Source organism: Chrysochloris asiatica, unplaced genomic scaffold, assembly GCF_000296735.1.
Source record: "Chrysochloris asiatica unplaced genomic scaffold, ChrAsi1.0 scaffold00058, whole genome shotgun sequence".
NCBI lineage: Eukaryota > Metazoa > Chordata > Mammalia > Afrosoricida > Chrysochloridae > Chrysochloris > Chrysochloris asiatica.
In genome coordinates, this window is record NW_006408576.1 from 6,693,937 (window position 1) to 6,721,552 (window position 27,616).

At 38.7% G+C, this 27,616-nt stretch overlaps 1 protein-coding gene across 1 annotated transcript in view; it reads right to left on the minus strand.

Moving 5' to 3' along the window:
• The window catches only part of TSSC1 (tumor suppressing subtransferable candidate 1), a 260,535-nt gene that overhangs the window by 71,051 nt on the left and 161,868 nt on the right, over positions 1-27,616 (minus strand). The window contains exon 5 of the mRNA XM_006863996.1: positions 22,733-22,889. Coding sequence (XP_006864058.1) covers positions 22,733-22,889 — 157 coding nt within the window. The remainder of the gene's footprint in view (positions 1-22,732; positions 22,890-27,616) is intronic.

The window sequence follows — 27,616 nt, forward strand, 5'->3', positions numbered from 1 at the left end:
GCCACACCAGGACTCCCATTAGCGTAGTGGTTAAGAATATATATACACACATACATAAAATTTAGAAATTTATATATAGAGAGAGAACCTAGAGAGATTACAAAGCGAATTTTTTAATATATTCTGAAGGCATCAAACAACCATGTTTCGCTGTTGTATCCATACTTCATGGCCAGAAGCTTGGGATCCTGAATCAACAACATCATTTTCTGCAGCATCTGGATCCTCTAGTGGTCTTCCATCCTAAAGTTAGTCAAGCATCACATAGAAGATATTTCTTTGGAGGTTTGATAAAATTCTAAAGCTCTGGGAGTTATTGTCACATGCACAGGTGATTCAGCTCCTGTGTTCTAAGTGTCTCTTACACAGGAGGATTTTGTTTTGCTTTGTTTTGTTTTTTGAAATTCTTTTAAAAAGACTAATATACAGAATGGACAATTAACTCTGCTCCTGTCTGTCTCTTCTTTTTTTCTCCACTTCCCTTCTTCGGTCTCCCCACAACCTCTCCCTGTCCCCAACCCCCCTCACACACAAACAAACAATATCTTAGTTCCAGGTATGTTTACTCAGATCACTTTGCTTTGAAAGACAGCTTAGGTCCCTATACTTCCAAGAAAACAGTTTGATGCAACACTAACACTAGAGTTGGGTACCATTAACACTGTTCCAATGGAGCAAAAGAGACCCGGAGGATGCTCTCGGCGATATTATGGTGCTCCACAGTGGGGAACGGAGTCCTGGTGTGGTGCTGTGGGTTAATGCACCAGACTGTAAATCCATTTGAACTGCAAGGTCAGTGGTTCAAGCTCACCAGCTGCTCCTCGGAAACCCTATACAGGGTCACTATGGGTCGGAAACGACTTGATGGTACTTAACAAAAACAACAGTGGGGCACAGGGGGTAGAATGAGTACATGTCAAAGACTGAAGAAAAAACACAGAGACTCCACAGTGGGGAACGGAGTCCTGGTGTGGTGCTGTGGGTTAATGCACCAGACTGTAAATCCATTTGAACTGCAAGGTCAGTGGTTCAAGCTCACCAGCTGCTCCTCGGAAACCCTATACAGGGTCACTATGGGTCGGAAACGACTTGATGGTACTTAACAAAAACAACAGTGGGGCACAGGGGGTAGAATGAGTACATGTCAAAGACTGAAGAAAAAACACAGAGAGACTGGATGTCTAAACTGAGTTTCAAAATAAGCTGATAAAGGAAAAAATAAAGATGACTGAGAAAGATAACCAAATTTTAATTTAGCTACTTTTGAATTACAGACACACACACAATTATATCAGGCTAATTGAAACTAAAGCCTTTATTTAGAACATAATATAACATACGACCATGAGTTAAACGCTCATGTTTAGATTCATATTAACTGTCATATAAGTAGGCCAGGTAACATAGTGAGCTATGAGTTGAGGTGCTAACCCTCAAAGTCAGCAGTTTCCACCAGCATCTCTGTGGGAGAAAGATGAGGATTTCTGCTCCTATACATATTTACAGTGTCAGAAATCTTATAAAGGGTTGCTATGAGTCAGAACCATCTACATGACACACAACCACCAATCAACCACTTAAATTGAAGAATTTCTCATAAAAGAAATGCTCAATTTGGGAAGTTGACTAGGAAAGACTTTTGTTGTTTTTGGTAAGTGCCATGGAGTCAGTTCTGACTCAGAGACCTCATATAGTGTTTCTAAGGAGCAGCTGGTGGGTTTGAACTGCTGATCTTTTGGTTCACAGAACAGTGCTGCTTCTACAACACCACACCAGGAGTCTGTTGTTGGTAATAAGTGTTGTTGAGTCAGTTCTGACTCATAACCACCCTGTATAGGGTTTCCAAGAAACAGCTGGTAGGTGATAACTGCTGAACTTATGGTTCAAACTGACCTGCGAGAAGTCTGTCTATAGGACACAAATTCATGGATGCTTCTGAATATATCCCATTTTTGTTGTTAAGTGTCATTGAGCCAGCTCTGATTCATAGTGACCCTGTTTCCAAGGAGTGCCTGGTGAGTTTGAATCACCTACTTTGTGGTTCAAACTGACCTTGCAGTCCAGTGCTTTATCCCACAGTGTGACACATGGATTCTACTTAGATTTGGGAATATTCATATTCAAAATTGCTGAATTATATGAGTTTAAACAGAAATAAAACTCATATGACTTTTATATGCCATAAGCGTTAATCTTGCCATGCTAATTTGAATGATCCAGAGATTCCAAATATTAATAGGAGAAGGAAAAAAGTAAGTACTTCAGTTAACTTATATTAATTATGTCACTGACAATTTGCTAACTTGCCTTTTAAAAGACAAGGAGAAAGCAAGCACATAGCTAACCATTCCTAGGGTAGATGAGAAAGCTCATGCATTTTCCATTTTCAAATTAGTCTAAAGTATGTTTGAAGACTACAAGAACACTGAAGGAAAGATTCTGTACAAACAGAAAACTTAAGTTCACTTTCTTTAAGAAAACAATTTCTGTTATTTATATGTCCATGATTACACATACAAAGGGAAATACATTATGTACTTACAATAGTCGAAGTTTGTATTGCAACGTATTTTTTTTTTTAAATACATGGAAAAGGATTCCTGGTGTGGTGCTGTAGGATAATCACTGGACCACAAGGTTGGTTTGAACCATATGGTCAGCAGTTCAAACTGATCAGCAAATCCTCAGAAACCCTATACAGGATCATTATGAGTCAGAGCTGACTAGATTGTACTTAACAACAGTAACAATAACAAAACAGAAAAACAAACAAACAAAAAAACTACTGCAAGATTTAAGACTCAGTTTCACTATCTACAGACATGAGGAGGCAAAACAGAATAAGGACTTCTGGATTTTAGCTGTCCCAGACTTTTAGTATTAGTTTCATTACTGGTTCATTACGGGTTTTTGAATGAATTCATTATACCTTTCTGGCCTCATTTTTCTTTTATCCAATAGGTTTATTGTGAGAATCCAAGGAGAGAAGTCAATGAATGTTCTGAAGATGTTCTCAATCACAGCAAGTTATACAGATGTAGATTATAAAACTAGAGAACTATGACACAGAAAATGTGACATCTTACTTCTTCCCAGCAACTTCTAAAACACAAAATACAAACTTCATAATCACATACACATTTACAACGTCTCAAAAATGATTGCACTCAAGAAGACCTAGAGATTTTCTGAAAGGAGAACTGAAGCAGAAAGGAAAATTGCTATCAGAGTACTTTCTTTCTGAATCATATTGTGCATATCATTTAATATAGGGCACAATATGATTCAGTATAAATAACCAGAGAAGTCCTCTTAATTTTAATAACACATTCAACTGAATAAATTTACAACCAAGCTGAACTTAGTACTATCAATGACTTAAATTTTAAAAAAAGTTAAACTTCTATGTATTGCTTTTCTGCAATTGTTAGGTTTTGTTTTACATATGGCCAGTGGGGCAAGTTAATTCAGTTGTTCAACTCTTTTATATTTCACTGATAATTTTGTCTGAAAGCCATGTGTTGAAAATTCCACATTGTGTATCTGTAATTTGGCTATTTCTCCTTAAAGTTCTGTTAACTTTTGCTTTATATATTTCTTCTTGTTGTTGTTGTTAGGTGCCATTGAGTCAGTTCCAACTCATAGCAACCCTATGCACAACATAATAAAACACTGTTTGGTCCTGTGCCATCCGCACAATTGTTATGCTTGAGCCAATTGCTGCTGCCACTGTGCCAACCTCATTGAGGTCTTACTTTTTTTTTGCTGACTCTCCACTTTACCAAGCATGATGATCTTCTCCACGTACTGTCCCTCCTTATAATATGTCCAAAGCATGAGAGATGGGGTCTTGGCATCCTGGTTTCTAAGGAGCATTCTTGCAACACAGATTTGTTGGTTCTTCGGGCAGTGCATGATACTTTTAATATTCTCCTCCAACCTCTAACTCAAATGTATCAATTCCTCCACAGTCTTCCTTATTCCTTGTCCAACTTTCACGTGCATATGAGGCTATTGAAAATGCCATGGCTTAGGTCAGGCGCACCTTAGTCCTCAGACTAACACCTTTGCTCTTGGACACTTTGAGGACATCTTACATAGATTTGCCTAATACAACATGCTGTTTGATTTCTTGACTGCTGTTTCCGTAAGTGTTGATAGTGGATCCAAGCAAAATGAAGTCTTTGACAACTTCAATCTTTTCTCCATTATTGGTACAGTGGTGAGCATTTCTGTTTTATTTATATTGAGGTACAAGCCATTCTGAAGGTCATAGTCTTTGATCTTCATCAGTAAGTGCTTAAACTTCTCTTCACTTTTAGAAAGCAAGATTGCATCATTGGCATATCATAGGTTGTTAATGAGTCTTCCTCCAGTCCTAAAGCCATGTTCTTCTTCATATAATTCAGGTTCTTGAATTATTTGCTCAGCATACAGATGCCTCTTGTACAGGTTTCTCATGAGCACAATCAAGTGCTCCAAAACACTGCAATGTTGTCCACAGTTTGTCACGATCCACACAGTCGAAAGAAAGTCTTTATGTAGTCAATAAAACATTACTGTGGTGGTGGTGTTAAGTACTGTGGAGTCGGTTCCGACTCATAGTGATCCTGCACAGGATTTCTGAGGTTGTAAATCTTTATGAGAGCAGAAAGACTCATCTTTCTCCCGTGGAACGGCTGGTAGTTTTGAGCTGCCGATCTTGAGGTTAGCAGCCTGATTCCTAACCACTATGCTACCAGACATAAATCATTGGACCTCAAGGTCATTTGAACTTCAAGGTCGGTGGTTCAAACTCACCAGCTGCTTCTCAGAAACCCTATACAAGGTCCTTGAGAGTTGGAACCAGCTCAACGGCACTTAACAACAACAAACATCTTTCTGGTATGCTCTGCTTTCAGCCAAGACATCCTCTTCAGAATCTGGCTTGAACCTCTGGCAGTTCGTCAGTGTACTGTTGTAGACATTTCAAAATTATCTTTAACAAAATTTTACTTGCATGTGATAGTAATGATAATGTTCAATGATTTCTGCATTCCATTGGGTCACTTCTGTTTGGAATGGGCACAAGTATGGATTTATTCCAATCAGTTGGCCAGGTGACTGTTTTCCAAATTACTTTGCATACATGAGTGAGTGCCTCCAGTGCTGCATCAGTTAACCGAAAGATCTCAACGTAGATTCCATCAATTCCTGGAGCCTAGCTGTTTTCCAAAGTCTTCAGTGCACCTTGGACTTCTTCCCACAGAATCATTGGCTCTTTATCATATGCTACTATCTCTTAAGTAAACACAAATTTAAAATTGTTCTTTCTTCCTGCTGAACTGAACCTTATATCATTATGAAATTATCCTCTTTATTACTAGCTAATGCAGCTTTCATTAGTGTGTATTTTATATGGTACCTATGTAACTCCATCAGGTTTCTTGAGTTAGTATTTGCATAGTACATCCTTTTCCTATTATATTATTTTACTTTTATGTACACCATGTTTTGGTTATGACCTTCTAAATAGCATATATTGTTATTAAGTGTCATTAAGTTGGTTCCAGCTCATAGCAACCCTGTATAGGGTTTCCTTGGAGCAGCTGGTGAATTTGAACTGCCAACCTTGCAGTTCAAACCAACCTTGAGGTGGAGTGCTTATGCTGCAGCACCATACCAGGACTCCTGATAAGTGCCATCTAGTCAGTTCCAACCCATAGCAACTCTGTATAGGGTTTCCCAGGAGTAGCTGGTGAGTGTGAATCAATGACATTATGGTTCAAACTGACTTTGCAGTCCAGTGCATTAACACACAGTGCCACACCAGGACTCCAGATATTCACATAAGATGCTTCAATTTCATAAACCAATAAAAATCTCTTTCTTCTCCAAGGCATTTAAAAAATAGCACACTTGCAAGTGCTATAAGAGCCTTCCTAAAAGTAAAGCTTCTCTAAATTATTTACAAAGAAGTATAATGTAAATAAGATACTAGATATTACATGGAACCTAATACCTGAGGAAATTTATTTACTATAAGGAGAGTGCCTTTATCTTATATTTCATTATTTATCCATGGCTGATATACTTGAAAATAACTGCTGTTATTTTATAGGTACAAATCCCTGTAATCATCACTGTTTGTAACATACCTTGGAATAAGTGGAGTATGCAGAGAACAATAAAAAGATAAATTGTATTTTATCATGGATCATCACAATGGAACTAGGGCTATAAACATAAAAACAATCTAGAATTTCTGCCATATTTGCTACGCTAAACTAAATATATTTCTTTTCATAAAAATCATAACACTTTTCTGTTTATCACTCTTCAACTGTGAATTTCAGAGGACACAAAATTACATTAACAAGTAAAGAATAAAGTAGCATCTACCTAATATGTTGTTGTTGTTAAGTGCCATTGTGTCAATTCCGACCCATAGCGACCCTGTACAGGGTTTCTGAGGCTGTAAATCTTTACGGGAGCAGAAAGCCTCATCTTTCTCCCACGACTATGCTATATTCCTTCATGGACTTCTGGTGTGGTGCTGTGAATCAGCACTGGGCTTCAAACCACAAGGTCGGCAGTTCAAACCCACCAGCTGGTCCTCATGTGAGAAACATTGTCCATACAGACAAATGCTCAAGCAATTCAATCTTTACTCATTTTAGTGAGATAGAGGTTTTCTTTATTGAATTTGCAAAATCAGGCACCCAACCCAGTAGACACCAGCAGAAGAGCAGAATGGCTGGCCCGTGAACAGTTTTAATCCCCTGTCTCTAAAAAGCCCTTCCTCCACTTCCAGTTCCCCATTTACAATTCTACTGGCACCTCCTGTTTTTTTCATCCCACCCAAAGAAGCCAAAATGGCTCACCCATGGTCTTAATTCTTATTTAAAGTTCCTAGGTCCTAGAACAGATTTCTTTCCTCCATTCCCCCAATTCATCCTACTTTCATATCCCTGGATGTAAACCAACAATCTATGTCTGCCTGGTCTAGCAATCTAATGAGCCCTTTATATTTCTGAAGATGGGCCATCTTGAGAACTTCTCACACTCAGAAACTCTATAACAGGGTTGCTATAAGTCAGAATCTACTCAACGGAACTCAACACCAACAACGTATTCTTTCATAATCATTGAAAAGAAAACACATACAAATGGCTATTTCTGTACATAAAGCCAAATTAAACAAAATGAGCAAATAAAACAACAACAACAAAACACCTAAACTCCACTGAGGAATTTCACAAGAAAATAATGGTTAATAAGAGAAATAATGGTTCGAATTTGGCATATTCCATGCTGATCAAACAAAATATGTAAGCCTCTTCTTCAATTGTTGTTGTTGTTAAGTGCCTTTGAGTGGGTTCCAACCCATAGCAACCCTGTATAGGGTTTGCAGCTGCTGAGCTTGAACCACAGACCTTGCAGTTCAAAGTGATTCTGCAGTGTAGTGCATCAACCCACAGTGTCACACCAGGACTCCTTCTTCAATAGGTGATTCCAAAATGAATGATTCAAAACCCTAGGAATTTCACATTTGGTCTCTAGGGATACTAGGGAACTCTCCAACCAACAGTAATGTAAAGTTAATCTAAATTTACATAATTACACGTGTTTACATATTCCCAATTGGGATTCCGCTGGGAAAGCTGAGATACCATAAAATCAAACAGAGCATTTGTGAGGAGTCCTGGTGGTGTTATAGGATAAGTAGTACTAGACTGCTAACCTTAAAGTCTGCAGTTCCAAACTACCAGCCTCCCCCTTTTCTGATCACTAATAGTCGGAAATGACTTGATGGCAATGAGTGAGTGGGGAATGTTGTTGTTAGGTACCACACAGTTAGTTCCAACTCATATCAACCATACGGACAACAGAACCAATACTGCCTAGTCCTACTGACATCTTCACAATTGTTATGTTTGAGCCCCTTCTTGCTGCCATTTTGTTAATCCGTCACTCTGATGGTCTTCCCCTTTCTAACTGACTCTCCACTTTACCAGGCATGATGTTCTTCTTCAGAGACTGGTCCCTCCTGACAAGTCCAAAATAAGGACACAAAGCTTCATCATCCTCACTTCTTAGGGGCATTCTAACTACTTTTTCCAAGACAGATCTGTTTTCAGTTCATAGTACTTCCAAATTCTTTGCTAACACCATAATTCAAATGCAGCAATTCTTCTAAGGTCTTCCGTATTCATTATCCAATTGAAATATCATAGCTCAGGTCAGGTGTACCTTAGTCCTCAAAGTGACACATTTTCTCTTTAACACATTAAAGAGGTCTTTTGAAGCAGATCTGTCTAATGCAATATGTTGACTGGTTTCTTGACTGCCGTTTCCATGAGCACTGATTGTGGATCCAATGAAAATGAAGTCCTTAACAACTTCAAATCTTTTCTGTGGATTATGATGTTCTTTATTGGTTCAGTTGTGAAATTTTTCCTTTTCTTTACATGAGATGCAATCCACACTGAAAACTGTAGTCTTTGATGTTCATTAGTGAGCATTTCAAATCCTCTTTGTTTCTAGCAAGCAAGGTTGTGTTATCTGTATATCCCAGGTTGTTAATGAGTCTTCCTCTAATCCTGAAGCCACATTCTTCTTCATATAATCCAACGATTCAGATTATTTGCTCAGTATACAGGCTGATGAAGTATGGGGAAAGGATACAACATTGGTGCATATCTTTCCTTATTTTAAACCGTCCAGTATCCCCTTGTTTTGTTTGAACAATTGCTTCTTAGTTTATGTAACAGTTTCCTCATGAGCACAATTAAGTGTTCCGGAATTCTCGTTCTCTGAAATATCATCCACAGTTTGTTATGATTCACACAGTTAAATGTCTTTGCATAGTCAATAAAACACATACAAACTTTCTCTTATTCTCTGCTTTCAGTAAAGATCCATCCGACATCAGCAATGATATCCCTCTTTCCACGTCCTCATCTAAATCTGCCTTGAATTTCTGGCAGCTCACACTGTGTATTGGTAAACCATGTTTTAATTATCTTCAGCACAATTTTACTTGCATGTGATATTAATGATATCATTTGATGAATTCTACAATCAGTTGGATCCTTTCTTTTGGATATGTAAAAATATGGATATTTTCCAATTGGTTGGTCCAGTAGCTGCCTTACAAATTTCTTGGGATAGGAGAGTGAATGCTTCCATCACTGATTTGGTTTGTTGAAACATTTCCATTTGTATTCCTTCAATTACTGGAACCTTGTTTTTTACCAATGCCTTCAGTACAGCTTGGGCTTCTTCCTTCAACACAATCAGCTCTTGGTCATAAACAGAGTAATACAACTCCTAAAATGTAGGAAACTACTACTACATATTATGCATAAGGCAGCAATCAGAAGCTATTAGAATACAGAGAATTTAAAAAACAAAATGATTCCTTGTGTTAAGATGATTTATTCCAGGCATATTCTAAAACTTAAACTTTATTATTGTACTGAAAAAAGGGAAAATCTTAAGAAAGAAATATATGTATGAGATAGGGATTAAGTCAATGGCTATCAGTTATATTTTAAAAAGTCTTAAAAATGATGTATCAAATTATTTTTTTCAGCTTATAAATCACTCTCTTAAGACGTATGTGGCAATATTATTTATTTATTTCTACTCGAAAACTCATAATAGAAAACATAACAGATTTCTACGCATGCTATAAGAATTAAAAAAGAAGAAAAAATTTTGAAACTTTTTGTTGTGAATTGAGTGAAGGTTGTAATTACAGACAAGATCATCAGATTTATATTCAATAAATCATACACTTTGCTTCACCTCAATGATTTCAATCCCCTCCATGTAACAATAGTTTTCCCACTTCCTCCCTGTAGTACTATTTCCTTTTCATTCTCCTTCCCATCTCTTGCTAACTTTATCCTTTTTTTGGTTAAATGGTGCTCTTTTGCTCAGTTGGACTCCTGGTATGGCGCTGTGGGCTAATGTGTCAGAATATAAAGTCGTTTGAACTGCAAAGTAGGTGGTTCAAGTTCACCAGCTACTCCTTGGAAACCCTATACAAGGTCAGGGTCGCTATGGGTGGGAATCGACTCGACGACACTTAACAACAACTACTTGGTTAAAAATTGGGCTGTAATGGTAAGTTCCATTCCAGATCTGAAGGGTAGTTGAGGGCCATAGTCTTGGTTCTGACCAGTAAGCCTGGTCTCTCTCTCTTTCTTTTTTTATAATTTTTACTTTTGTAAGAAGAAGACATTTGAGAGTCAAAAAGTACACTAAGATCAAATTTGTACACATAAAGAACTCTTTTTATGAAACATGGAATAGTCCCAATAACAAAATCATATTTATACACTACCTGGTTAGCTTTTCTGACAGCTGAGTATGTAACTTTTGACACGGGGTGGTTTAGCTATTAGAAAGTCTGTATTATTCAGATATTGCTGACATGGACAAACGCATTGCTCTAGGAACCAAAAACACCCCTCCATTTCCATTCATATAAAAAGCAAAGGTCAAATACAGGCTTTACATGAGAGAAAAAGCTTTTGTTTCTGTTTTCATATTTGTTCATGTGTGTGTGTAGACTAACAATAAAAGTTAGCAGCTTAGTTTAACATATAGTAGTAATATTTCATAGTATATGTGCATGGTTCAACAGAAACAAACATTCCCAAACTAAGAATAGAAGAAAAGAAAAAAAAAAAATGTATTTATTGAAGACGGGAAAAAAAATAAATAAAAAAAAAACAAAAAACAAAAATCATCTAGTCCACCATTGGCTACCAAAAATGGGGCGGGGGTGGGGCTAAAAAGGCAAGAAGTGACTGGCTTACAAGCTTTCAAGAGGGAACCTAGATTCAGAGGGCGTGAAGGAAGGTAGAATCTCCACTGAGTAGTATACAATCTGTCTAGGTGGGGCTGATGAAACGAAATGCACATGGGTCTCTTGTGATACAACAGTGAGTAATTGTTATCAGGACTGATTGTTGGGGTTGGAAATGTAAAGGTAGATGTTTTGTAGCAAGGAGGGGAGCGATTAACTTTTCAGCCTAGGAGCGGAGGTCCCTGGGACCATCAAGGGAGACAAGCAGAAAGCGGGACCCTACCCAGATAAGAAGTGATGCCTGAGATGGAGGCAGAGAAGATGACGTGGAGAGATGGAGCAGTTGGGGACTTTAGACACAGAGAGGGAGAGGGACTGTGTGCTGACGACCGGGGTCAGGCTTGTAGTATATAGCCTTTGGTTGGTTGATGATGCAAGGAGGGGATTGTAACCATAACAATGAAATGATATACGATAGGATGAATGTAAAACTAATGTTCTCCCATGTAAACTATCACATAATTCACAATAAAACATTTTTTTAAAAAATCATCTAGTCCACCCCTTCTGGCAGAAAAGGTTCAAGATAAATGTGGTTGACTACAGATACAATTTTAATGGTTCGTCCCAGACCATGGCGCATTCACATGAATCTCCATTTTTTCTATCCTCTGATTCCAGTGATAGCTAGAAGACTGGAGTCAGGGCTCAGGACAGTCATTTAGGGAATAAATTTTATACCAGTCATTACAGTCATTGAGACTATCCAATCAACAGCCATGCTTATAGCTGTTCTGGTACCTTTTACACCATATGTCCTCTCCAAGGCTGTTAGACAACACAGGTCCATGGTGGCATGCTGTCTTTCACTTCAGAGGTTCTGCCTACTACTTAGGTAGAAGAGAGGAAGTCAAAATGATACAGGCTGATTATCTTCACTCTTAGGAGGGCAAGTTTAATCAATTCAAGCATACGTCTTTGTGTGCCTTCTCAGAAAGTTTAAAGTTAGCTTTTAAATCAGAATAACTTTTGAAATAAAACAAAGCCCCTAAATTCTGAGTAGCAGGATTGACTGCTTCTTCTGCTCCATACCAGTTTTTAAAAGTAGAAGTAATAGCAACTGTAGTTAAAAATTCTCACACTCAGCTTTATAGCTTCAGGTTTAATACATTTTTACTATTTAAACTTCAAGTTTAAAACAATCATAAATAGTACTTTGAAGTACTCTAAACTATTCCATTTGATAAGCATACATTGGCATGCTTCTATTTGTCTAAGATGTGTGCTGGAAAATATCCATTTGATTTATAATGCTGTTGTTGTTAAGTGTCATCGAGTTGTTACTAGCTCAAAGCAACCCAGTATAGGGTTTTCCAAGGAACAACTGGTAAGTTTGAACCATAGACCTTGACTCTCCTACAGTCACCAGGACTACAGCTGCTTTATAATAGGATCAACTAAAATACACTGTTGAACTGTATTATTTAATGGAATCCTGAAATAAATTCTTAGGATAAAAATTTATCTTGCACCATAATTATCCATACTTTCTATACTATATGTTTAGATTTTTGTATCTTGAATCTTCCCAGATGGTTATATAAGTAAAAAAAGATTGCAACAAAATTATAGAAATGCTTATAAAATAAAAATACAATAATATGCAGTTGCTGTTTATCAATATATCCTCCATCAAGGTTGTTGATATACTTCTGAAAGCAATGTTTCCATATTTCTAACCATTCTTCAAACAATGCTGTGCTTTTCGAATTACACCATGTTAAAATGGCAGTTTGGGCATTCCAAAAATGGTAGGGAGGCCATCTCTAACTTTCTCTAGCTTCACAAGGTGAAGGATAATCAATTTCAGCCCAAGGCCAATTCCTGTGAGGCAGAGGTCAGACATGCTTCTACCCTACAGATTTCTTTACCCTTTTCTGACACCAACAATCGATTCCATGGCGTTCTCTCCTCAGAGACAATACTCACAATTATGGGGTATATTAAGGAAATGAACAAGGTACAATTCAAGATCAGAAACAATTCTGCATGCAGCAGTACTCCCATTAGGAATGCCTTTTCTCTGCCCTACTGCAGGTATGTCTCGCTCTTGTCTTTGGCCTTAGACATGTGGTCCCTCAGCCTCTGCTCTGCTCAGGCAAGTGCTACAAAGCTCCATTTGCCAGTCTATAAATGCCCAAAAGACATCTTTTGAAAAATGTGTCTCTTACCCATAGGCATTCAGCTTTACACGGTCTATGCTCTTTCTATGCCGCAGTCTCTAGCATCCCGTTTTTCTAGGTAGGGATCTCCCAGGTCACTCATGCGTCTTCTTTCGTGATGGTCCTGGAATTGTCTGCTCCTGCTTCTAAGATGACTCTTTTTAAACTTTGCAGGATGGCAAAACTAAAGAATCCTGGCATCAGAGTGCTGTACACCCTATTTGCATGGTGAATCATTTGGCAGAACTTCAGAAGACTTTGAACAGAAAAGTCGTATCAAGTGAATTCACAGTACTAGTTTTCCTCAAGGAACTGAAATCGTGCTCCTTTTCAATGTTTATTGTGTTTCAGGAACTAATAGAAAATCTGAAGGGATAAGATCAGGGCTGTAAGGTAGATGTAGTAAGGTTTCCCAGTGAAATTCTCACAGGGTAGCGCTTGCTCCTCTCAAAGAACAAGAGTTGGCATTGTCACGGCTGACTCTGTTGTGAGTTTAACTAGCCCAGAAGATCCCCTCAGAAGCCATTACTTTGACTGAAGTTTTTTCTTAAAGCACCCTAACAAAACTAAAATTAGCATATTACTGAGAGAATTTATCTTCAATTATCCACTGATTGTAGAATGTAGAGACATATTTAAACACATTCAGGGTGGAATAAACCCTTGCATGGATAAACTGGAACCCTACTAGGAGTACTTTCTACTTACTCTCAGATCTGCACATTGTGCATTATATCCAGCTTTCCAAATATTCCTAAACATTCTCAGTCTGTCTCACATTTCAGGATGATATTTACTTCTACCTCCACTTAAAGGATATGTGTTCCTCAAAGATGTCGAAGGTCAGGTAGTAACATATACACAACCATGGAACAATAATGTTCTGCAGGTAGATACATGGACAGAGGATATATATATATATGTATCTACATCTTCCAATACCTATTCAGCCTATGCCTCTGTCCGTGACTCTACCCAGCTATCCTCAGAGTCTCTGGTAGCATAGTGGTTATGAATCGGGCTGTGAACCTCAGTCAGCAGCTGGAAACTACCAGCTGTTCTGCAGGAGAAAAATGGGGCTTTCTGCTCCTATAAAGATTTATAGCCTCAGAAACCCTGTACAGGGTCACTATGAGTTGGAACATAACCACCACCACCACCCTCAGAGTCTGGTGTGGCAAGATCGGTTTGAAGTGCAAGGTCAGTGGTTCAAATTCACCAGCCACTCCTTAGAAACTCTATACAGGGTTGCTATGAGTAGGAAATGACTCAACAGCATTTAGCAACATCTATATCTATATATCCCACACACACTCATATATATCCACACTACACACACATATATATCCCACACATATATAAGTATCTGAAAAAGGATATTGGTACATGGGTATTTATCTTTCCTGCAAACACATCTGTGAATGTGGTGAATCATATAGCAGGCAAAACTTCATGAATATTCTCAAAACATCTTAAGGTAATGAATTCCTGGGCCTGGGGGCTCAGGACCACGGTCTCGAGGGGACACCATGGTTAACTGGTACAACATAATCCATAAAGACAATGTTCTACAACTTACTTTGGTGAGTAACGTCTGGGATCTTACAAGCTTATGAATGGGCGTCTAAGGTATAGCTACCACGACCAACTGCTCTGCATGGGATCAAATTAGAGGGTGCCAGCTAGAGTGGCAGAATATATGCAACAAAACTCAGAATTATTAGGAAGAAAAAACAGAGGCAAGGCTTACTAGTCAAAAAGAAGACTGGAAGTACCTGAGACTATGGCCATCGACCACCCTTCAGTTCCGGAAAGGAACTTAGCCTCCTGGCTCAACTTTCAGCTAAGCAGTAGATAGGTATATAGGGGACAACAGCACTCGTAAGGCATGCTCACTATGAATGTTGGAATAGTCAAATCATTCAAAATCAAAAGGACACTCATTCAAAATCAATAGTCAAATCATTCAAAATCAAAAGTTGACAAGGGATGGGAAGGTGGGTGAAATGGAAACAGGAACCATAGGAAAGAAGCAGTATAACTGCTGTTACATGCAAGGAATCATGACTATTAAGATGAAACAAAGTGTATGATTTGTTGAATGTGACACTGATGATGCTGTATGTAAGCCTTCACTCAAGTCACAGTGAAAAGCTTGTTTTTTTAAAGAAAAAGGTGTCTAAGGAATCAGAGGTTAGCTGGGTTGCTGTGTAGAAGTGTCATGGGCGTTCGGCATGCCATTAGAGAAACATTTGGTGCGCTAAATACAGTACTGCTTAACTCCAGTGCAATATGGACTCCTTCATATTCTGGATCACGGCAATGGGAGTCAGGAAGAAGATGCAGTTGACTCTCATTAATTTTACTTCCATGCCTAGAAAGCTACTGATTACTGATTTTAGTAACTTCTCCTTTAAAGGAGATTTTCATCATCCAAGAAACAAGGCAATTTGTATGACTACTCATGAAACACTATTTGGGAAATAGAGCACAACAACAATACACTGGAGTTTCTATTATTTTGACTCTGCTTCCAGGAACTGGCAGGGAAGCATTAATCTACAGCTAAGGTACATAACTTTTTAACAGCGGGAGAGCCTCTTTATCATCAAAAGAAGATGGAGAACCATGTGGCTAATCAGGCATCGAAACAATTGTGATGATGATGCATCGCAGAGACTCAGCATCACAACACCACAATGAGCTGACACAAGAGAATGATACTCTCAGAAAATAATTACCACCTTCTTACCTGTAGAGTTCCAGGAAACCTCCTTTTTATCAGGGCTCCAAAAGAGGTTAGTATTAGCATTAGATAGGTATAAAGTGCTAGCGAACAGAGAATTCAGCAGGTCTCACTATCAATATATACACTGTATATATTATTAAAATGCATTCAGCTATCAGTTCAATAATAGATTCAAGGAGAAACTAATTCTTTATAGAAGAAAAACCACAAACAATATACAGAGTTTCAAGGAGACATTCTTTATCTATCCCTGAAAAGTGAAAAAGTGTTATCAATTACATGTGTGACACTGGGATTAACTTCTTTTTAGCCTCGGTTTCTTTAATAAAACTTACAAACATAACCTCAAATATAATAGGATAAGACATATTGGAAAAAGTTGAAGACATTATAACATATGTGTACCAATCAGTAAAAGCATTGTCGATGGCTTCAATACATTCTACTCGGGCAGGCAGCCAGCTGTCTGGTGAGCTGACGAAAACCATTGAGGGAATTAATCTAGATGATATCAAAAGCCCTTTTGGGCCAGAACATTCTAAGATCATGTCTCATGGCCGTACATTCCTACTCTTGCTCAAGGTAGGCTGCCTTTGTCAGAGGAACCTGTTTGTCATACATTAAAATACTACAGGCAGTGAAGGCAGAGATTCTGTTACCCATTATTCGATTTATTTAGAAAAGTTATGTGACACTGAGTAAATGTGGGAAGCTATTGCATCTAATACACTTAGAGCTGAAAAAAACACATAAGGGGTGATTTACAATCACCCCCAATTTTACACATGAGGAAACTGAGACGTAAACAGAAATAAAACAAAGTTATATTTCCAGTTAGCAATCAACAGAGATCTCACAGGTCATCACTTCTGCCTAAAAAGGAAAAACCACGAGTTGACTGAGGAAATCAATCAAGATTGGAGAGGATGAATTAGGTTAGAAAAAGGTGGCTTTATTGCCTTCAAAATAAGTAATTTTGATATAAAACATTATCTACTTGTACTTGTTTTCTAAAAAGGGCTAGCTTAAAGATCTTAAAAAACGTTCTCAAAACTTATACTGATTAAACTAGGCTTATACTCAGCATCTAAAACAACTTACAAATCACAACTTGTTTACCACAAAGAGCCGCTTTAATTTTATTTATTCAGGATGTTATGATACAATGATAGGTATTTCTGGAGTTCTAACGTCAGACTGCTTAGTTATCAATCTCAGTTGTACACTCAGGAGCTACTTAAACTCGCTGGACCTGTCATGTTATCTGTAAAACAGGGATAATAATTGGACCTTGGAGTCCTGGTGTGGCGCTGCGGGTTAATGCACTGGACTGCAAGGTTGGTTTGCAGTGCAAGTGCGGTAGTTCAAGCTTACTAGCTGCTCCTCGGAAATCCTACACAGGGTCGTTATGAGTTGGAAACTGACTCAACAGCTCTTAACAACAACAAAACCTTATAGTATCATTGTGAAAAATAAATGAGTGAATGCATGTAAAGCCCTTAGAGTGAGGTCCAGCTCAAAGCAATGAGTCAATATTATCGTTATTGATATAATTAATTCATTTTTCATTCTAATACGTGGAGTGCCTACTTGGTGCTGGGCAGTTTTTGGTTCTGAGAATACATAATTGAAGTTGACAAAGTCCTTCCCCTAAGAAAACTTAACAGTAGTCTAACAGGAGATAACACATAAGCATAAAGTGAGGTAACATAATATCAAATAGTGAAAACTGCTATTACATTGGATAAAATGATAAAAGTCAGGAGCGGTGGGTGAAGTAATGATTCTTTTAGACAGAATGATTAAGAAAGACCGCTCTGAAGAGATGGTATCTGAGCAAAGAAGCTGCAAGCCCTTTCATCATCAACAATGATGTAAGTGGTTTGAGTTAAGCGGTGACTCCTATAGCTTAACTTCCCTGAGAGGGGCGAGGAGCCACCTTCCCCACAGTGCAGATTGTTAGAAAATTAGGGTTAAAAGGGATCGGTGGGAACATTATGCCAAACCTTCCATTTTCTTACTTTCATAATTAATCTTAACAAATATATACCACACACACCCTACATCATGTAGTAGATAAAACAATAATTGTGAAACAGTATCTCCATTTTTCACATAAAGAAACTGGTCTAGTGAAATGAGTGAATTTTCTGAGTTTCTATCACTACATAAGAGCAAGGGAAAAAGAAAAAAAATCAGGTTTTGTGTTTCCCAGTCCAATGCTCATTCTGCTCCTTAAGCAGCCTAGCTTTGGAACATATCTGATTAATGTTTAAATTGAATGTACTTTATCATAAAACCTTTTATAATCTCCTTCCTAAGCCTTTGCTGCTTTCATTAACAGGAGGTAAAGACAATACAAGGGTGTGCCAAAGTGTGTACTTCTGCTTAATTCCCAGTCACTGGAAGACAGAAATATCTCTTATTTAATGTCATTGCTAGTTGCCACCGAGTCAGTTCCTACTCATAGTGACCATATGCACAACAGAACAAAACATCCTCACAATTGTTACACTTGAGCCCAAGGCTGTTGCCACGGTGCCAATCCAAATTCTTAAAGGTCTTCCTCTTTTGTGCTGAGCCTCCACTTTACCAAGTATTATGCCCTTCTCCAGGTCCCTACTGATAACAGTTCCATAGTAGGAGAGACAAAGTCTCACCATCTGGCCTTGAAGGAGCATTCTGGCTGTGCTTGTTCCCAAACAGATTCGTTTACTGATCTGGCAGTCCATGGTACTTTTAATGTTCTTCTCCAACACCATAACTCAAATGCATCAATTCCTCTAAGGTCTCCCTTATTCACTGTCCAACTTCCACATGCATATGTGGTGATTGAAAATACCATGGCTTGGGTCAGGTGCACCCTAGTCATCAAACTGACATCCTAGCTCTTGAACACTTTAAAGAGGTCTTCAGCAGCAGATGTGCCCAATGTAACATGTCGTTTGATTTATTGGCTGTTGTCTTCATGAGTGTTGGTAGTAATCCAAGCAAAACAAAGTCTTTGACAACTTCAACCTTTGTTCCATTTATCATGCTATGTACTTGCCAAGTGGTGAAGACTTTCTTTTCATTGAGATGCAATCCATTCGCAAGGCTGTGGTCTTTGATCTTCATAAATCAGGATTTTAAGTCCTTTTCACTTTCAGTAAGCAAGGTAGTATCCTTTGCATACCATAGGTAGTTAATGAGTCTTCCTCCAATTCTGATACCAGGCTTTCCTTCATATAATCTAGCTTCTCAGATTATTTGCTCAGCATATAGACTGAGTAAGTATGCTTAAAGAATGCAACCCTGGCACACACTTTTCCTGAATTTAAGCCATTTAGTATCCCCAAGTTCTGTTCAAATCACTGCCTCTTGGTCTATGTACAGGTTCCTCATATGCACAATCAAGTGTTCTGGAATACCCATTCTTGCAATGTTATCCATAGCTTGTCATGATCCACACAGTTGAAAGCCTCTGCAATAGTATATAAAGCACAGGCATTCTTTCTATTCTCTGCTTTCAGCCAAGATCCACCTGACATCAGCAATGATATCCCTCTTTCCACATCCCCTTCTGAATCCAGCTTGAGTTTCTGGCAGTTACCTGTCCATGTATTCTTGCAGCCCTTTTGAATTACCTTTAGAAAAATTTTACTGACATGTGATATTAATGATATTTTCTGATAATATCCACATTCTGTTGGGTCACCTCTCTTCGGAATGGGCACATATATGGCTCTCTCCTAATCAGCTGGCCAGGTGGCTGTCGTCCAAATTTCTTGGCATAGATGAGTGTGTGTCGACAGTACTGAAATGGTTTGTTGAAGTATTTCAATTAGTATTCCATCAATTCCTGAAGCTTTGCTCCTTGCCAATGCCTTCAGTGGCCTTGGACTTCTGCTTTCACTATCACAGGCTCTTGATCACATGCTACCTCTTGAAATTCTTGAACATCGACCATTTCTTTTTGGTACAGTGGTATGTGTATTCTTTCCATCCTCTTTTGATGCTTTCTGCATCACTCAACAGGGTTGGTGGTTATGTGCTGTGGAGTTGGTTCTAACTAATAGCAACCCTGATTAGGGTTTCCGGGGCTGTAAATCCTTACAGGAGCAGAAAGACTTATCTTTCTCCCGCAGAACAGCTGCTAGTTTCGAACTGCTGACCTTGAAGTTAGCAGCCCGACTTGTAACCACTATTCTACCAGAACTCCTTTCAATATGGTTAGCATATTAAACTAATATTCATCTCAACAACAAAACATACACATGGATAGGTGGCATGCTGAGTCCTGGTGTGGCGCTGTGGGTTAATGTGCCAGACTGCAAAGCTGTTTGAACTGCAAGGTTGGCGGTTCAAGCTCACCAGCTGCTCCTTAGAAACCCTATATATAGGGTCGCTAAGCTTCGTCTCTCCTACTTTGGACACATTGTCCAGAGAGAACAGTTGCTGGAGAAGGATGTCATGCTGGGTAGGGTGGAGGGTCAGAGAAAAAGAGGAAGACCCCCAAAGAGATGGGTCAGCCAGGTGGCATCATTGATGGCATCAAGTGTGGCAGTGGTAGTGAGGCTGGCCCAGGATAGGACATTGTTTTGTTCTGCTGTGCATGGGGTCGTTATGAGTCGGTTCTGACTCGATGGCACCTGACAACAACAACAATGGGTCGGAAACGACTTGAAGGCACTTAACAACAACATAGTTTATAGAATATTGAACCAATATGGGAAGTTGGGGGAAATAGTCTGACAGTCCCTCCCTCCTTATTTATCTCCTGATCCCACGGGAGGACCAAACTCGGTTCTCTGAGCTCACCTCTAGCTTTGCGCTTGCTTCACAACACTGTATATGCTAACCTTACCAAACTGACTGCTAACCTGGACTATGTCTTATTCATCTCTCCTTCTTGAGATCCAGATATCTACTGGAAAAAAGACATGCTTACATTCAGGCACACAAAAACACACACACTCACATTTGTTTGCTGGAAAATGTGGTTATTGTTTGAAATGTGAAAATCTTAATGTTGATGTTTAATTTGCACATAGATGGTGACAACAAAAGTCAGAATCATCCTGAATTTCGGCAGTAAAATGATATACAACGGGGCTTAAAACTTTGTGGAAAACTTCCATTATTTTTTCACTTCATTTTTCCATGAACTTTGTGAAGTCAGCTTGTAGTCTAGGTAATATCTCTTGGGGCCTGACAGCTTCTCATGTGCCTTCAAGACTGGGTATGACTTTAATATCCAATATACTTCTGTAAAGAGAAATGATTACTAACATGGTCGTAGCATACTAATTATAAAAGAAAATTTATCACAGACTATACATCAGGATCAGCATGGACTGAGAACCACAAGGCTGGCAGCTCAAACTCACCAGCCACTCCTTGGAACCCTGTACAAGGTTGCTATGTATTGGCACCTACTTGATAGCACTTAACAACAACAATACATAATGCGTTCCAGGAGTCACCAGAAGTTCATGTTCTATCTGAAGCATTGTTCTCTTTTACTGTTTCAACATCAAAATTATAAAGATGGAAACCTGAATCACTCCTTAAGTTCCAAGTCCAAAGTGAATCCCTTTTCAACTCCTCCTTGTAAAAGTTAACTACTCCTTCACCTGGGGCCCATAACACACAGTTCATATGATGTTGGTATATATCACAGCCTATTCTACATTACTGGTCTCCCCACATAAGCCTGACTTATTTACCTTGTATCCTTAGAGTCTGGCATGGTACAGCAGGTGCTTACTAAATATCTGCTGAATTACACTGAATTGGTAAAGTTAACTAGGGCAGACTAAACCTTGCAGAGGATAATGATCTCTTTCTCATAGATACACACACACACCTCCCCAAACGTTTTCATATTCCTAAACACCCATAGCAATGTTGAGTTCCCACAGTCCGTTTTAGAAAACATGGCTTCTTAAATATACCTGTTGTTGCTGTTAAGTGTCGTTGAATTGGCTCTGACTCATAGTGACCCCGTATAGGGCTTCCAAGGAGCAGCTGCTGTAGGTTTGAAATGCTGACCTTGTAGTTTGAAGCCAATTGCTGATCTTACAGTGTCATACCAGGAATCCTAAACTTACCTTGTTGCTGTTGTTAAGTGTCATTGATTCGGTTTCGACCCATAGAGACCCTGTATAGAGTTTCCAAAGAGTAGTTGGTGAGCTTGAACTGCCAACCTTGCAGTTCAAACTGACTTTGCAGTCTAGTGCTTTAACCCACAGCGCCACACCAGGACTTCTAAATTTACCTAGACTTCAATTATTTCAGCTATAAGGTGAAACAGTATTCTGAGGAGGGCCTCTTAATGCTTACCAGGTAGCTGCCTGGTAGACGGATACAGTAAAATCTTTTATCACAACATTTATACAGCAATTGGCCAGGGAACACATAGTGAAGGAGTTTTACATCTCAGTCCTCTGATACTCAATATGACAGATCCGGGGGAGGGGGGGATAAACATGAGAATGAAGACATGGAGTACTTGGGGATATGCCATGAGTAGGCACATAGTGTATTCACATTTAGTTCATAGAAAAAAGAAACTATAAGCCTTCAACTTAAAGTCATGAGTAAAAATAAATTATGTGTAAATTTTCTGAATGAAAGTCTATTTTCAAAGCTAAAAAGCCATCTAGAAATTAAGTGTTATACAGTGATTGACTTGTGTTCTTATTGTGTCAGGGCACTGTGTACAACACTTCCTGTAGATGAAAGGAAACCGAGCAGGACACAGACTCTCCTACTACGTCTAGGATAGGATTCCCATGCTGCTAATCTAGAAAACAACTGGGACGAAGGGAAAAAAAATATCAATTTGTACCCTTCTTTAAAAGAAAGAAGTTTTTTAAAGTGTATAATGTAGCTTCTGCAATATAAATTTTGTACAAACTCGAGCACCCGTCTAACCTTCAGGCTTATTCTAGGCGTATAAAATATGCAGAATCCTACCAGGCCATGTTGCCATGGGCTGTGTTGTCAAGGTAACAGAGTAGCTCCAGGGTCTGCGTGGTGCTTGATGAATCATCAGGGGATTCATGACTGCCTGATTCCAATTCCTTCGGCATCCTCCACACAGCCGCACATGTCAGGACTTTACTGTCTGAAGCTAAGCAATAGAGGATAATGTCAACAGAGCATGGTACGCGGCCCACATTCTGTATACAGCGCGCATCAACATTTACACAGAATCCATAACCAGGGCACATCTGCTCTTTAAAATATTTAAAATTGCGGGCAGCAGAGAAAGAACAGCGAGAAAGGCACAGACCTGGAGTCAGCGAGCAGAACAAGGCACAGCTCGTAATTAGCATACATTTAACCCACTTTCCCCTTGTTTTAAAAACCATCATTCTGTTTCATAAGAATATTTAATTTCCTCAAAATCGATTTTCTTCTGTTCTTCTTCAACAGTTCTTCAAAGAAGAGAGCAAAATGAAGGACTGGAAATATAATCACCTAGTACGCAGCATCTTTCTTTCTGTCTAAGATTGGCATTAAGTGGGGTCCTCCCCCAGTTGCTTTATTAGATAATCTTTAAAAAAATTTATACACATTAAGAAGTGGTCTGCATGGGAATATTGTCATTAGTAGTACCCTACCTCAGTTTACCTAAAATGACAAGTCTGCAAACCATGTTGTTGTTGTTGTTAGGTGCCATCGAATTGGTACTGACTCATAGCAACCCTATGCACAACAGAATGAAACACTGCACGGTCCTGGGCCAACCTCACAATTGCTGTTATGCTTGAGCCCACTGATGATACCATACTGCCAATCCATCTCGCTGGGGGTCTTCCTCTTTTTCTCTGACCCTAAGGTCCTTGGAAACCCTATACAGGGTTGCTATGGGTTGGAATCAACTCGAGGGCATTTAACAACAACAAGGTAAAATTATTCAGAGAAGTAACAGGATAAAATTCATAGGGGTTCCACTGGCTTTTTTCATCCAGCATATCAGCCAATAGCAACCTACTGCCTGCCGTTGTTACTCTCCATTATCTTACCAAACAAGCCAACACTTTATTTTCTCTTGTCACAAGAGGGTCTATCCTTACACACTCCTGGTGTTGGCTACTCAGTATCCCATCTCTCTCTCTGAGTCCTGACATTCCTTAATTTTAAAGATGTTCCAGGAGTCTGTGCATTCTTGGAGAACCTTGAAAATGTATTCTGTGCATACAGACACTAAAGTCTTATGAAAACGTCTGTGATCGCTTGTTTTCAGGAAATATATCAGGGTATAGGTCTGTGGTCCTCTAGAAATTTAAAAAAAAAAAAAATTGCTATGATACTCTGACAAAAATTTAATCATAAATTCCTAAATATAAATACTTTCAAAATTTGCTTTCTATTCAGTGCACCACTGTATATGTGCTGAACATCATCTCCTTTATAGATGACCTGTAATAAATCATGATAAAACAATAACTCATTTTAACATTAGACCACTAATTATATCAAATACAGAATATAAAAGTATTACATTACAATAAGAAAAGACATCTTCAGGATCCATATTACCCGCTGTTAACTTAGATAAAATATGGAATTATAAAAATGGAAAAGACATTTAAAAAATTTCAACTTAATAGTTGCATTGGTCCTTCAACTTAAATACAAAGTAGTCACATAACAAATACAGCAGTGAACACAGTGGACAAAATCCCTAATTTCATGGATATTATAATTTTTTACACATGATCAAATAAATATAGAATAATTAAGATTTCAACCAACACTTACTGATGCAAAAAACAGTGTTTATTGTATTTATCTTGCTGGGTCTAAAGAAAGATACCATAGCTTAAAGAAAAGAATTAGATAGATAAATATATATGTATATTACATATGTACATATATAATGCTGTTGCTATTTCCAAGTGCCCAGCAATCCCAGGACAAGAGACTCTTTGGAACATATGCGTCCCACCTATTGGTAAGTGCTGTCAAATCAGTTCTGACTCATAGCGACCCTGCATAGAGTTTACAAGGAGCAGCTGGTGGTTTTGAACCGCTGACCTTGTGGTTCATATTCCAGTGCTTAACCTATAGCCTGACATCAGGAGTCTACATATATAATACACATACACATATAAAACCAAACTCAATGCTGTTGAGTCCATTCTAACTCATAATGATCCTATAGGACAGATTAAAACTGACCCATATGGTTTCCACAACTGTAAATCATTACAAAAGGAGACCATATCACATCTTCTCCTGCAGAGTGGCTGGTGGGTTCAAACCACTGATCTTTTGGCTAGCAGCTGAGCACTTTAATCACTGCATGAGCAGAGTTCCTCATATATACAAAATATTCAAAAACAAAACATAAAAACACTGTCATCAAGTTGAAACGATAGTAACCCTACATGACAAAGCAGAACTGCCAGATAAGGTTACCTAGGCTGTAACCTCTTAAGTGAGCTGACTGCAACATCTTTCTCCTGCAGATCTGCTGGTGGGTTCCAACTGTCAACCTTATATCTTATATCTTAAAGCCAGGGGGCTTCTGAATTTGGTTGAAATTCTGGCAGCTTCCTGTCAATATGTTGCAGCAACAACTTTTTAATTATCTCAGTAAAATTATACTTGCATGTGATATCAATGATGTTGTTAAGTGCTGTCAAATCGGTTCTGACTCATGGTGACCCTGTGTAGGGTTTCCGAGGAGTGGCTTGTGAGTTTTAACAACTGGTCTTTTGGTTCAAATTGACCTTGTGGTCCAGTGCATTATCCTGCCGCACCACACCAGGATTCCATCAATGAGACTGTTCTGTAATTTCAACATACTATAAGGAAGCCTTTCTTTGAAATGGGCACAAATATGATCTCTTCCAGTAGGTGGGTTAGGCAGTTGTCTTCCAAATTTCTTAGCATAGACTAGTAAGTATTTCCAGCATTTCAATGTGTAGACCATCAATTCCTGGAGCCTTGTATTTCCCAGTGCCTTCAGTACAGCTTGGACTTCTTTCAATATCATGTACTCCTAATCATATGCTACATTCTGAAATGGTTGAGTAACAACTAATTCTTTTTGGTACAATGATTCTGTATATTCCTTCCATCTTCTTTTGATGTATCCTGCATCATTCACTATTTTTCCCATAGAATTCTTCAATATTGCAAATCAAGGCTTGAATTTTGTCTTCAGTTCTTTCAGCTTGAGAAATGCTGTTCTTCCCTTTAGGTTTTCTAACTCTAGGACATTCTACACATCTTACTCTAATGCTTTACTATGCCTTCTCAAATTGCCCTTTGAAATTTTCTGTTCAGTTCCTTTACTTCATAATTTCTGCCATTCCCTTTAGCTACTCTATATTTAAAAGCATGTTTCAGAGTCTTTTCTGATATTCACTGTAATGACCTTTTGCTTTCTTAATGTGCGATGTTCCTGATATCATCCCACAATTCCTCTGGTCTTTGGTCACTAGTGTTCAATGTTCAAAAATCTGTTCTGGAGATGGTCTCTAAATTAAGGTGGGATGTGATCAGGGTCGTATTTTGGCTTGTGTTAATTTGCTCAGTTTCAGCCAGAATTTGCATATGAGCAATTGAGATAGTCTATTGCACAGTGAATCTCTGGCCTCTCTTACTCTTTATCATAATATATCCCAAAGATATCAGGACATCGCACAAAACAATTCATTGATTCAGTACATTGATGCTACATCCTGAAATGGTTGAATAAATGGTTAAGATGAGCATGCTAAAAACCTCATAAGACACATGTCACCAAAGAAAAGATAAACCCTATGAAGATTAAGGGACCTGTCACTTGAATAGTTTTGGGAGGCCGAATGTTCAAGAAAATACTAAGCTTATCCTCCTCAAAAATAAAAGGAAAATTGTGGCACCTTGCATCCACAAAGAAGAAAGCGCAATGCCTAGCAGCCCTCTTAAAACTGGAGGCAACACATTCCAACAACATAGGAATAATGCCCCAGTCCCTATGCTAGGTGACATGAAAGGCTATAAACTTTCAGTGGGGACTAGGGCAGAAAAGGTCTCTGCAGGAGGTTCAGGCTGGGGAAAAGACAGTCCCACCACTTGGGATAAATGATCTGATAGACTCAATTGGGATTGAAGGAGTCAATAGTACAAAAAGATGCACTGTAGACTTTATAAACACAGAAAGAAAACTACAAAGCAAACCCTGTAGTTCTGGAGCATGACATGCATATACAGTAGAGAATTACACAGCTTTGGAAAATTAGGTCTGGCCATGCATCTGAGCCCTGGAAGACAGAACTTAACCAGAGGGCACCAAGTGATCAGGTTTTTCTCATGAGATGAGTATAATTGTACCTATCAAGTCTCAAAGTCAAGTGAGTCCAGCAGCAATCCATGGTAAAATAGAAATCCAGCATCAAGGCCAGGTAGGGCCAAAGGACATGTGTAAAACATTTAAGTAGGTGCCCAGATCACTGACACTATGGCTATTGGGGATCCCATGCAATTATTCCTAGTGATGTAATGGTGAAGTATTCGACTGCTTGAGCCCACCAGTTGTTGGTGGGAAAAAATTGTAGCAGTCAGCATCAGTTAAAATTACAGCCTTGGAAACCCTATTGGGCAGTTCTATTCTGTCCTATAAGAAGCTCTGGTAGAGTAGTGGTTACGAATTGGGCTGCGAACCGCAAGGTCATCAGTTCGAAATTACCAGCTGCTCTGCGGGAGAAAGATGAGGCTTTCTGCTCCCATAAAGATTTACAGCGTCGGAGATCCTGTGCAGGGTTGCTATGAGTCGGTTCTGACCCCACCACCACCATTCTGTCCTATAGCGTTGATATGACTTAGCATTGACTCAATAGCAACGGGTATGCAATTAAC